At 59.0% G+C, this 13,343-nt stretch overlaps 1 protein-coding gene across 3 annotated transcripts; it reads left to right on the top strand.

Moving 5' to 3' along the window:
* Positions 1-235: 235 nt before the first annotated feature.
* XIRP1 (xin actin binding repeat containing 1) lies at positions 236-9,222 on the top strand. 3 transcript variants are annotated; one of them, XM_037030610.1, is made up of 3 exons: positions 236-367; positions 3,100-6,424; positions 6,864-6,959. In XM_037030610.1, exons 2-3 carry the CDS (start codon positions 3,104-3,106, stop codon positions 6,870-6,872), a joined length of 3,330 nt encoding a protein of 1,109 aa, XP_036886505.1. In that variant the 5' UTR covers positions 236-367; positions 3,100-3,103; the 3' UTR covers positions 6,873-6,959. The 3 variants fall into 3 exon arrangements, with proteins under 3 accessions (XP_036886505.1, XP_036886504.1, XP_036886502.1); XM_037030609.1 differs by having other exon boundaries at positions 3,103-9,222; XM_037030607.1 differs by having other exon boundaries at positions 3,100-9,222.
* The last annotated feature ends 4,121 nt before the right edge of the window (positions 9,223-13,343 follow it).

Below are 13,343 nucleotides of genomic sequence, written 5' to 3'. Positions count from 1 at the left end.
AGACTCAGATGAATGAAGCCTTCCCCTCCCTCCGCTGCCTCCCCCCCCCCAGTAGAAAGGACATGTAACTGATTCCTCAGGATGGAAGAGTAACTTCCACAAGCCCTAAAAATAACCGAACCACTTCATGCTCTGAACTTAGCCTCTCCTGCCCACCCCCACCCTGGCCCACCCCCTTAGCCAGCAAGATAAAGGCAGCTGCTGGGGCTGGCAGGGGACAGAGACCTGGAGCCAGGGCAGCAAGAGGGCTTTGCACGGAACCAGAGAGTAGCCCCCACCCCAAGCGAGGAGCTCAAGTGGAGGGACAGACCCTAAGGCCACACCTGCCACAGACCCCACGCATCACACCAGCCAAACAGGGCATCAGGTGAGTAACCTGCCCTTGGTATTATCACAGCAGGCTGGCTAGCCAGGCTGGGGTCCCATCTGGACATGTGCCAATGGCTGTCAGGACAGCATTCATTAGCGGGACAGAAAGAGGTTGAGGGGCCATGCAGGTGAGTGGAGGGGCCTCTGACATAAATACAGATTCCACAAGGAAGTCAAGGGCGATTTAGTGTGGGCTCCAGGGAAGCTCTCAGACTGCCGGCCACGGGCCTGAGCCTGAAGAAGGGGCAAGCTCCTGCCAGTCTGAAAAAAATCCAGAAAGGCATTCAGGAGGAGGTGGCCTAGAGTTGCAAAGCTTAAAATACAGGTACAGAGCTCCCCAGGCCTCAGGGCTTCCTCTCAGGAAGGCCCAGGGTCTGGAGGAAAGAGGGAGGGAGGGGAGCTGGGAGGACACTCAGGTGGAGGGTGAGCAGCAGGTCCAACTCAGCATTGCCAGGACAAGCTCCATGCCTGTGGGTGAAAAGCCTGGCACGTCTGGCTCAGGGATGCCCCCAGGGCTGCCTTGAGCCCTCATCCTACCCAGTGCAGGAAGCCCAGGGGGAGGTCTGGGGGTGGGGTGCAAGGTGGGCAGACAAAACCTGCATCTGCCCAGAAGTAGAGACCTGTACAGGGGCTGGACCAGGAGGGCAGGCTGGGCAGAGAGGTGGGGTCACCCTGAGGGGTCGGCCAGCCCTAGGAGGCCAAGCCTGGGACACTTAAGTCTGGTCCCAGTTCTGAACTCTGCCTACCCCCAGCCCCTGTCCCTGCCTTCTAGAAACTTAAGTTCCAGATGTCTCGGGTCAGGCAGGGGTAGGCACGAAAGGACCACGCGTTGGGAAACCTGCTTCAGGCCCTGCTGCTGCTTTGTGGAGCCTCCTGGGACAGCTCCTTTCCCCTCTTTGGGCCTCAGTTTCCCCATTGGAACAGCAACCTCTGTGGGTCCTTAGGTCTGACACCCCTGGACTCCGTGATTCCAACAGTATGTGACCACAGCAGGGATTCTGGAGATTCCTGGGGGTGGGGGGTGCAGACGGGTGGAGTCTGTGGCCTTGCACATGCCACCTGCACAGGCCACATGGGTGGTGACACAACAGGGGAGGAGGTGGGGACAGGCATGGCTTGCCTTGGGCAGAGGTCCTCATTAGGACTCGGACTAAAGGAAACCCCCAGAGTGTGTGGTGAGGCTTGCGTGGCAGGCTTCGGAGTTCACATTCCTCGGGCTTCTGAGGGCTTCAGTGGACAAGCCGGGGTGGAAGCCAGGCGAGCAGGAGGCGGCCCTGCCCCCACCTGCTGCCTGTCCCTGCACCTCCCCTCAGCCCCACACCCCTGTTACCACTGAAGGGTTCCAGGCCCCAGTACCAGCCATCCTGCAGGCCAGGCGCCTGACGCCAGCTCAGGAGGCAGGGGCAGGATCAGGGGTCCCAGGGAGGAGGAGGAGATGAGATGGGCTGAGGCGCCCAGGGTCCCACCAGCAGGGCCTGAGCCTCCCTCAGAGCCCAGGGCTGTGGTGCTGAGGCCAGGACCTGGGCTATATTTAGCACCCAATGTGGAGCAGGGAGTGGGTCAGGGGCAGCGGGCGGGGGCACATGCTCCTCATTCTTTCCCTCCTGGCCTCTGGAGACTGTTAGTACACCTGTCACAAGGCAGATAAGATACAGGGGACAGAGGCCAAAGAAGGGCTTGAGAGGTGGGAGACCATGGAAGGGGGCAGGGGGGGGACTGGGAGGCAGGCGATACCTTGGTGGGAACTGACTGATAGGAAGACGGAGAAAGGAGGGGACCGCAGAGCCAGACTTGGGCCCTGTGCACATAGCTGGGACCAAGTGTCCTCGAGCAAGGAAGGGGCTGGGCTGTCTCTGCAGAGGGTCCCCCTCCCTCTCCTAGGGAACCCTTAAGAAAGTTTCACACCCCCACCCTCTTATTTCTTGGGACCCAGATCCCAAATAGGGTTTAGGAACCCCCCACCAGTGCCACCTGTCATCCATTCACCCCGATCTGACCCCTGCTGGGTCTCAGTTCCCTCATCTTTAATTATGAGTGGTTGGTCCGGAAGACCCTTATGACCCCCCCTAGCTCAGACCTCTGGGTCTTGGGGTTTAGCACAGACCCCTGGCTGGGATTCAGGATCTGGCTCTGCTAACCATGATCCTGGTGAGCCTCTACGGTTTCCTCGGGGCTGTGGGCCTGGGCAAGGTTGGGGAGTGAGTGGAGAGCCTTGGTAGCGAGGTTGGGCAAGCGGCCCAATGAAAGCAAGAGCCCCCTCTAGTGTTATGAATGGGAATTTCTTCTCAGTGGGAAATAGTCACCAACTTAGGGACCTGCCCCTGGCTGAGACCCCCCACAAAAGTCAGGAATCCCTCGGGCCACTCACCTGGGACTCCATCAGGGAAAGATGACTTTGGTAAAGGAAAGTGAGGGTGGGGCACATCCAGTTTGCCCGCCTGGTGGAGCTGAAGGACAGAGCTTCCTGGCCAGCAGGGCCTGCTTGCTCAGGTGATTCTGGGGAAGCTAGGGACTCACCTTGGTGGGTGGTTCCATATGCCCCAAGTTTAAGATTGGTCACACACCCACCATGCAGGTGGCAGGGTGAGACCCACGTGAAGTCTGTCTGGAGAGGGCATGTCACCACGGCCCTACTCTGCCCCTGCGTCCTGCTCCCTGCCATTTTTCCCAGCAGCCGCCCCCTCCCACTGAAGGCTCCCTGCTCATCCTCATCCCTGCCCTTCTCTTCAGAAGGATGTCCAACGCCCAGACGCAGGTGGCCCCCAGGCCAACCATCCCGATGTCCACTGCAGAGGACCTGCCCCTCCCTCCACCACCAGCCCTGGAGGACCTGCCACTGCCACCACCCAAGGAGTCCTTCTCCAAGTTCCACCAGCAGCGGCAGGCGAACGAGCTCCGCCGCCTCTACAGGCACATCCACCCTGAGCTCCGCAAGAACCTGGCCGAGGCTGTGGCTGAAGACCTGGCTGAGGTCCTGGGTTCTGAGGAGCCCACTGAGGGTGACGTCCAGTGCATGCGCTGGATCTTTGAGAACTGGCGGCTGGATGCCATTGGGGACCATGAGAAGCCAGCCGCCAAGGAGCCCGTGCCCAGCGGTGACGTCCAGGCCACTTCCCGCAAGTTTGAGGAAGGCTCCTTTGCCAACAGCGCAGACCAGGAGTCAGCCAGACCTCAGCCATCCGGAGGGGACGTTCGCGCAGCCCGCCAGCTGTTCGAGACAAAGCCGCTGGATGAGCTGACGGGCCAAGACGAGGCCCCGGAAGCTACGGCAAGGGAGCCCGCAGCCAGCGGAGATGTCCAGGGCACCAGGCTGCTCTTTGAAACTCGGCCGCTGGACCGCCTGGGCTCCCGCCCCTCCCTCCAGGAGCAGAGTCCCTTGGAGCTGCGCTCGGAGATCCAGGAGCTGAAGGGTGATGTGAAGAAGACAGTGAAGCTGTTCCAAACGGAGCCACTGTGCGCCATCCAGGATGCGGAAGGCGCCATCCACGAGGTCAAGGCCGCATGCCGGGAGGAGATCCAAAGCAACGCAGTGAGGACAGCTCGTTGGCTCTTTGAGACCCAACCTCTGGATGCCATCAACCGGGACCCCAGCCAGGTGCGGGTGATCCGGGGCATCTCCCTGGAGGAGGGGACCCGGCCCGATGTCAGCGCAACTCGCTGGATCTTTGAGACACAGCCCCTGGATGCCATCCGGGAGATCCTGGTGGACGAGAAGGACTTCCAGCCATCCCCAGACCTTATCCCTCCTGGTCCAGATGTTCAGCAGCAACGACATCTGTTTGAGACCCGAGCACTAGACACTCTAAAGGGGGAAGAGGAGGCTGGGGCAGAGCCTCTGCCCAAAGAGGAAGTGGTCCCTGGCGACGTCCGATCCACCCTGTGGCTATTTGAGATGAAACCCCTGGACACTCCCAGAGACAAGATCCAAGTGGGTCACCTGCAGCGGGTGGGTTCCCGGGAGGCTGAGGGCTCCCCGGCACTGCCCCTGTCTCCACGTGTCCCCCAGGAGGATGAGGTGAAGGGGGATGTGAAGACCTTCAAGAACCTTTTTGAGACCCTTCCCCTGGACAGCATTGGGCAGGGTGAGTCTTCCACCCCCAAGAGTGTGAGCAAAGTAGAAGGAATGGGTTCTGCTGGGCAGTCTCAGGACATAGGGTCCCCAGTGTATGCCATGCAGGATGGCAGAGGCCACCTCCACGCCCTGACCTCTGTCAGCAGAGAGCAAGTGGTCGGAGGCGATGTGCAGGGCTACAGGTGGATGTTTGAGACACAGCCCCTGGACCAACTGGGCCGAAATCCCAGGACTGTTGACGTGGTGCGAGGCATCACCCGGCAGGAAGTGGTGGCTGGGGACGTGGGCACTGCCCGGTGGCTCTTTGAGACCCAGCCCCTGGAAGTAATCCACCAGCGGGAGCAGCAAGAACGACAGGAAGAAGAAGGAAGGGGTCAAGCAGGCCCTCAGCCTGAGGCACCCCCCAAGGGGGACGTGAGGACTATACGGTGGTTGTTCGAGACATGCCCAATGAGTGAGTTGGCAGAGAAGCAGGGGTCAGAGGCCGCAGACCTCACATCGAAGGCTGAGGCACAGTCCTGCACCTGGATGTTCGTGCCCCAGTCCCCGGATGGGCCAGCAGGCTCCAAGGAGCAACATCTGCAGGTTAGCCAGGTCCAAGCTGGCGAAAAACAGACAGACAGACACGTCTTTGAGACTGAGCCTCTGCAGGCATCAGACCGTCCCTGTGGAAGAGGGCCTGTGCGATACTGCAGCCGCGTGGAGATTCCTTCGGGGCAGGTGTCTCGTCAGAAGGAGGTTTTCCAGGCCTTGGAGGCAGGCAAGAGGGAAGACCAGGGGTCAAGGTCAATCCCTGAGCCCATCCCTTTGGGCTCTGTGAACAAGTTCACCTGGCTCTTTGAGAACTGCCCCATGGGCTCTCTGGCAGCTGAGAGCATCCGAGGGGGCGACCTCCAGGAAGAGCAGCCCATGGGCCGGTCAGACAGGGCACTGGAGAGGCAGGAGACTGCAGCCGAGGCGACCTTGCGCTCTCTGCACACCACACCTGGCATCCTTCACCACACGGGCATCCTCATGGAGGCCCGAGGGCCAGGGGAGCTCTGCCTAGCCAAGTATGTGCTTCTGGGCCCAGGGCAGGGGGGCCCCCATGTACGGAAGGAGGAGCTGGTGTCTGGCGAGCTGCCCAGGATTGTCCGCCAAGTACTGCAGCGGCCGGACGTGGACCCGCAGGGGCTGCTGGTTCAGGAGGACCCAGCAGGCCAGCTCCGGCTCAAGCCCTTGCAGCTTCCAGCTCCAGGTGGCAGTAGGAACGTTGAAGACCTGGACCCAGAGTTCCAGCAGGTGCTAGCTTGTGGCTTGGGCACCTCAGCAGCGAGGACCGGGCTGGTGATGCAGGAGACAGAGCAGGGCCTGGTCTCATTGACCGCCTACTCCCTGCAGCCCTGGCTGACCAGCAGGGCCCCTGAGAGGAGCAGTGTGCAGCTGCTGGCCAGCTGCATAGACAAAGGAGACCTGAGCGGCCTGCAGAGCCTGCGCTGGGAGCCACCGGCTGACCCAAGCCCCGTGCCAGCCAGCGAGGGGACCCAGAGGCTACCCCCAACTGAGAGCATCATTCACGTTCCCCCACTGGACCCCAGTGTGGGAATGGGGCATCTGAGAGGCCCAGGAGCCACCCCCTGCCCCCCACAGGCCACTGGAAAGGCAGTTCCTCTGGCTGGCCAAGAAAAGCAAGAAGACAGTCACACTGGGCAGAAAGGAATGGAAGCTTCGGGAAAGTCACAAGGAACCACAAGTGTGCCCCCAGGGCCCGGAGTGCCAGACCCCCAGGCCGCCATGCAGAGTCTGCAGATGGCCACAGCGGAGGCCCGGAGCCTGCAGCAGCAAGTTCCGAACAAGCACCAGCGGGGCCTCCCCCGTAGTGACACCTCCATGCCTTTCCAGGACGGTCTTCTGCAAGCCCCGGCCACAGCCACTGGGACTGCTCAAAGCAACACCAGGCCTATGACTGGAGGGGACCCCAGGATCCCAGCAGCCCCCAGAAAGGTCAGTGGGGAACAGAAAGTACTGTCCGGAGGGCTGCCTGGGGGGCGGGTGACCGGTCAGGATGGCATCTACACTGCTCACCCTGTGAGGACCTTTGACCTACCTGGAGGTGTCCAGCCCTCTGAGAGGGAACATCCACCACAGGGCGGGGAGACAGCCCTCCCAGCCCAGGCTTCCAGCCCGCTCCAAGAATGCCCAGGCCAGAGGCTTGGCCCAGGGTGGGAGGAGCCTGGGGGCTGCCCACAGAGGGCCCCAGGGCCTCCAGAGAAAGCCATGCCAGGAGTGGGCCCAGCGGGCCTCCACACTGCGGAGACCACCCTGAAGGCTGCCTCTCTAGCCCATCACACCCTGGCCTCTGGGCCTCAGGCTACAGGTGACAGCCTGCACTCCCATAATGCCTCTGTTCCTCCTCCTCCTCCTCCTCCTCCTCCTCTCCCAGCTGCTGTGACGGGACCTGACTACCCAGCCCGAGCCCACCAGGATGAGGACTCCACCGGGCAGGCCTCCGAGCCACTGCAAGACCACCTTCTCCACTCCCACAGCAGTCCTGCTGGCCACAGAACCTCTGGGGAGTCACAGACAAAGACCCCAAAACTGGACCCTACCATGACCCCAAGGAAGAAGCCCCAGCTGCCCCCCAAACCTGCACACCTAAGCCAGATCCCCCCTCCTCAGAGGCTGCCCAAGCCCTCAGCTCTATCTCTCAGCTCCTCCCAAGGAGAATACAAACAAGGCAAGACAGATGCAGCCATGCCTCAGCCAGCCAAGGTCTCCACCACTGCAGGCCAGGGACACATACCTCTGGCTGCATGTTCCAGTGGTCAGAGCCAGCCCAGCCCCCAACAGGGCCCCAGCACTATGGCCCCTAGGCCGACCAAGAGTCAAGCTGTGGGTAGCAATGCCCAGAGCCCTGACCCTACCAAACGCTCCACTCTCAGCAGTGACCCTACTTCACCACAGCAGGGCCCCAGCACCCCAGAAGTGAAGCCGACAGAAGGTTCCCAGCAAGTGGCCCCTGAGAGCCCTAAGATTCTACAAGGCAGCCAGCGAGAGCTCCAGGGCCTCCTGAGCCAGGTGCAAACCCTGGAGAAGGAGGCCGCAAGCAGCGTGGACGTGCGGGCACTGCGGAGACTCTTTGAGGCTGTGCCCCAGCTGGAAGGGGCCCTTCAGGCTCCTGTTGCCCCCCGTAAGCCGGAGGCCTTGGTGGAGCAGGCCTTTGGGGAGCTGACGAGGGTCAGCACAGAGGTTGCTCACCTGAAGGAACAGACCCTGGCCAGGCTGCTGGACATTGAAGAAGCTGTGCACAAGGCCCTCAGCTCCATGTCTAGCCTCCAGCCTGAGGCTAACACTAGGGGCCATTCCAAAGGACCCCCAAATGACCACAGTGTCTACAAAGTCAGTGTCATGGACAGCAGCAGAGCCAGACCCAAGTGCTCAGGCCAGGAGGTCAGGGGTCAAACTGTAGTCAAGAGCCAAACTGAAGTTACATGTCACACTGAAGTCCAGAGTCAAGCCAAGGTCAGAAATCACACAGAGGCCAGAGGTCAAGCAGTCTCAACTGCCCCTTCCACCAGCAGGCTGGAGACACTGAGAGATGATTCAGGCCTCCCTCTAGTCTTGCCTTCTGGAAGAGATACACCTTCCTCTCCAACCTTCATTTCCATTAAGTCAGCCACAAGGAAGCTTCTGGAAGCTCCCAGCCCCAGGGGTAGCCCAGATGTCTCACTGAAAAGCACAAACCCGGCCCAGGATGTGAGCCAGACTCTGCTCTACCAGAAAGGTGTTTGGGACAAGGCCGGGACACAGGAGGCTACCCAGTGCTCTGGAAAGCCCAAGCCAGCCCTTGCCTCAGCCAGCCCTGTGCCCAGCAGGCGGCAGAAGAGTGTTCTGGAGCTACAAACTGGGCCTGGTGGCTCCCAGCACCATGGAGCCGTGAGAACTGTGACTGAGCAGTATGAGGAGGTGGACCAGTACGGAAACTCAGTCCTCACATCCTCTTCCACAGTCACTGAGCAGGCAGGGCTGCCAGGGGGCCCAGGTGCTCACTTTGAGCTCCGAGCCTCACCCTTGTTAAGACAGTTCCTGCAAAGCCCCACTGAGCTCAGTGGGGGCCTGGGAGAAGCAGGGAGAGTGCCAGTGCCCTGTGGCCACTCCCAGCCTGCAGCCCAGTGAGCCCCTCCACCTCCCACCTGTCCCTGGGGCACCTTCCTCCAGGGAACTGAGGTGGGTGCCTACCTCCTGCACACACGAGGCCAGGACCAAGAAGAAAGGGCATCTTTAGGGGCTTATAGGTGGTTTCTCTTTCATTCGCTCCATCAATAGGCCCAGTTCTTGCAAAGGGAGAAAGAAAGACCGGGAAAGGCCCACCAAGAGGCATGGGGAACAGGAGGCGGATAGGGGCTCTCAGCCGTTTGTGCAGGGTGTGATCAGTCCACACAGGACTGGCCTGCATGCTGACATGCGTGAGTCTGAATGCCACTGCTCGGGATGGAGCCCCTTCAATGACCTGCCACCCGCAGTCTTCACTGCTTTTATGATGAGTTGAAATGTTCTCAGCCATCTGCTCCTTAATTCCTGGAAAGAACAGGGCCAACTAGACACTGGATTGGCCTCTCTGTTTGGGCTCGGGCTGAGGGCTGAGCCCCTTTGTCACCCTCCCCATGGATCAGAGAGTCATCCTGGCAGCCCCAAGGTCACACAGACAAGGTCGGCAATCAGTAAGTAATGTCCTTAGAGGCCAAAGGTACTTCCCGCCGCCCCTGCCCCCACTGCCCCACACTGTGCACCAAAAGGGAAAGGAAAAATTCTGAATAAACCCCAGTATTACTCTCTCCTCTGTGTGTGTCTGACTGTGCTTCTGGGTCCCCACTGTGGGAGAAAACAGCCACAAGCTCCAGGCACCGTTTTCTTGGCAATGGCAGGGTTGGAGGGCTGGGAAAAGCCGGCCCTCCTTCTGCCATCTTGGCTGGGACCCAGGAAGGTCTGCCCACACCTCTGCTCTTCTTTCTCTTCTCAGTGTCCCCGCCACACACACAAACTGCTGACCCTCTACCTCTGGCCTGCCCTCCTGGTGAGTCTTGGACCCTGTCCTGGAGGGCATCCGATCAGAATCTTGCGCCAGAGTGGGAGGGTTGCCCAGTCAGGACCGGGGATATCTCTTCTCACCGCTAGGTGGAGTCCCTGTCCTGTTCATCTCAGTACCTCTAGTGCTTATCACAAGTGCCTGGAAGGCACTGCATACATGTCGAATAAATGAAGGCACAGATGAATGAAATGAAGTGAATTCACAGATTCATCCAACATTTATTGAGCACTTACTTCATGCCAGGTTCCGTTCAGGGTGCTAAAAATGAACAAGAGTTGAATAACTAACTAACCTCATGGAACTTAGCTCTAAAAAGGGAAGCAACACATTATAAGCAGTTAAGATCATTTTAGAGGGAGCGATACTGTGAAGGAAAAAAAAGTCCCCAAGAAAAGGGCTGGCGGTTACTTAGCTTGGGTGGTGGAAGAAGGCATCTCTTCGGAGGTGACCTGAGACGACTTAGGAGCCAGTCCTAAGAGCTGGAGGCAGCGGTGTAGGGGAAGGCGTAGGGGAAAGCGGGGGATTGGGGAGAGGTGTGTGGAGGGGTGGTGAGCACGTGGGCAGCAGCGTGCACCAAGGAGAGCAGGGGCCGCCGGGTGAGGCCTCGCCCAGTGCCCGGCACACCTGCTGCCACACCTGCCTCGGCCGGAGAAGGGGCGGGCCTGGCAGCTGGACCTGTGGGCCGAAGGCGGAGCACACCCCTCCCAGGCCCCGCCCCCGGAACCCGCGACTCGGGACTCCGATCCCACCCTTCCGTCGCTAAGGTGACGATGACGTCACCCAGGCCGCCGGGTTCGGAATGTTCGCGCGGCTCTGGCCGTTGCCGGGAAACGCCGGGCAGGCGCACAGCCAGGGGCAGACTCCGCGGCCGTCTCCGGACGCCAGTACGCGCTGTCCTGGCCCGCCCTGGCTACGAGCCTCCCTCGGCGACTCCAGAAGGATGTCGGGTTCCGGTCCTCACCCACGGCTCTGCTCCGCCCGGGGCCGACCTGCCGGCCAGGCGCCTCCTCCCTTCTCGTTCCTCTCTGTCACCGCCTGGGTCCCGAGTTTGTCCACCAGCCCCCACCGTCACTGCCATCGTCCTACCTCAGGCCACCATCCGTCCCCCCTTTCGCCGACCACTACCCTAACTTCCAAAGTGGCGTTTTCTTTCTTGGCCCTCGCTGCCTTTATAGTCTGGCCGTCCTCACAGTCTGTCATCCGCCTAGCAGCCAAAGCTCTTAAACAGAGCATTCCAGACCAAGTCACTCCTGTATAATACCCTCCATGGGCTCCCCAGCCTACTCCGCCTGGAAAAGCAGAGTGACTTGCCTTCCTATTCAACTCCATTACCCGGCTTTCCTCAGCCACAGCTCCCAGTTACACTTGCAGTCTTGAACTTCACAGTACACACCAAGCTTATTCCTGCCTCAGGGCCTTTGCACGTGCTGTACCATCTGCCTGGAAGTCTCTTCCCTCAGATCTGCAGTTGCTGGACTCCTTCTCACTTAGATCCCAGTTCAAATGTCCCTCCAGAAGGCCTTTCCTGATCCACTTTCCCTCCTCCACCTCCTATCCACCCCCCAACCCCCACCCCGCCCATCCCCTCATGGAACCAGGCCTTTCTCCAAATTATCATGCTATTTTATGTTTTCCTGAGGACCCATCACAATATAAAGTTATCTTGCTCATGTATTGGCTTACTGTGTTCCACTTACTATTTCTGCACAGCAAACTACTCAAATTTTAGTGGTTTAAACAACAACCGTTTTATAATGTTCATGCATTCTGTAAGTCAGGAATTTGGAGAGAACACAGTGGGGATGGCTTGTCTTTAGGCCATGATGCGTGCAGGGCCACATCCAGGAAGTCTCACAGGCTGCAGGTGATTGGTCAGCTAGGGTTTGGAAACATCTGAAGATTCACTCATTCCCATGTCTGTCGGTGGCTGCTGACCTTTGGTTGGGACTGCAGCTGGGATGTCTGCCAGAACACACATGCATGGCCTCTCCGTGTGACCTGGGCCACCTCCAAGCATGGCAGTCTCAGGGTAGCTGGACTTCCTACATTTTGTCTCAAGGCTCCAAAGGCCCAGTGCATGCTAACAAGGCAGATGCTGCATTGCCTTTTATGACCTGGCCTCAGAAGTCACCCCAAATTGCTCCTGCTGCATTCTGTTGGTTGTAAGTGAGTCACCAGTCTGTCTGGAACGGGTCTCAGACATCACCTTTCGGTGAGGAAGAGGCGAAGTTCTACAAGACACGTGACAGTCTTTGGAAACTGCCTTCCCCCGCTGGAGCATCGCCCCCACGCAAACCACTGCTCACGTGTTTATGTTTGTATCTCCAGTGTGTGGAGCGGTGCAGAAGTACAGGGTAGGTGCTCAACCCATGTTTTAGAATGAATGGATGAATGAAAATGTGTCCTTCAGAGTCATTTGAGCCCAGCTCTTCTCCCTGTAAGTGCATTTCCTGCTCCAGCCCTTGATTTCGGCCTGGTCTGCTCTGGAGGCAGCCAAGCGTTTGCACTGGAAGGTAGAAGTCCAGTATGGGTTTTGTCTTTTTTGTTTTTCTTTTTTGGTTGGAGAGTGGACAGTGAGTGGGGGAATGGAGTTACTGGAGATTGAGAAATGTGTAGCCAAGTGAGGTTCTGGAACAGTGTTCTACTACCGTAAGGGGTGTGGAAAACCCAGTCTGTTTTTTCTCATTCTGAATTCTGGAAATGCCCAGGGGAGGACTGGTTTGGTTTGGTTGTCCAGGGAGCTTGTAAGTTTCCCAGTGGGAATGGAGTTTTGGAGAGGTACCTCAGGCAGCAGGGGAGGGGACTTGCAGTGCCTCTTAGGAGCCACTGCAGAGGTCTGGGGGAGAGGTGGCCCCAAAGCCGCCCACAGGTCTCCAGGGTACACAGCTTCTCCCTGCCGTGCTGATGAAAGACCTTCCAAAACTCCTGAAGCACAGCGTTTCTTCCCTTGTTTTCTCCTCTTCCATGGGGGGTGTGGGCAGAGCTATCCCTGCCCCACCCCCTCACACCAGTCTGTTCTGGCCTCCCAACTCTCCCCACTCTTACCCTGAGACTTCCGATGTCATATTGTGGCAACAGCCACTCCAATGTCCTCCCCACTTCCAGGGCCACCCCCAATGCGTCAGTCCTCCAGTCCAGCCCTGCGGGGGCCCCTCACCGCCTCTACCGTGAAACCCACACTCCTCGGTCACCCCCGGCCCTTCTCGGGTAGCTGCCTCCTGCAGTTACAGCCCCAGGAGCATCGGCCTTCTAGGTGCTTTGATGTTCTCTCTAGGCTGTGTCATGCCACCCTGGCTTTGCCCAGGGCCAGCTTACCCACTGGGCTCAGCAGGCATGGAGCTGTGGAAGAATTTCTAAGTAGAAAAACGTGTTGTAATATGTAACATCGACCTATTCCTCTTTATATCACAAGTAGGTAAAATACATTTTAAGGTTTTTTTGTGTTTGTTTTTAATGGAGGGAGCCCATGCAGGGAAAAGTGCCTAGGGGCCTGCAAATCATAATGCAGCCCTGGGTTTGCTTATGCTGTGCCCCCTCCCCACCGACCCTCCTCCCCCTCCCCGCCCCCCACTTCCTATTGTCCACACTGCCGTTTCTGGAAGATGTGGTCTTGGAGACTCAGCCCGGCGGCAACCTCTGCAAGGAAGCAAAAGCCATCCAGAGTGTCCTTTGACCTCTCAGCCTGATGAAGTTCCGTAGCTCAGAAAATCCGGTCATAACCTCGGTTGTAACCTTCCGGTTTCGTGTGTCTCTCCCCTGCGATACTGATCGTATCAGCAAATCTACACCGCCGCCCCCCAGCCCGCGCAGCCCCCCTCTTCTCCATCTTGGTAC

Source organism: Sturnira hondurensis, unplaced genomic scaffold (assembly GCF_014824575.4).
Source record: "Sturnira hondurensis isolate 20B ecotype Veracruz unplaced genomic scaffold, ASM1482457v3 Scaffold0020787, whole genome shotgun sequence".
In the NCBI taxonomy this organism is placed as follows: Eukaryota; Metazoa; Chordata; class Mammalia; order Chiroptera; family Phyllostomidae; genus Sturnira; species Sturnira hondurensis.
This window is presented reverse-complemented; position numbering and strand designations above follow the sequence as displayed.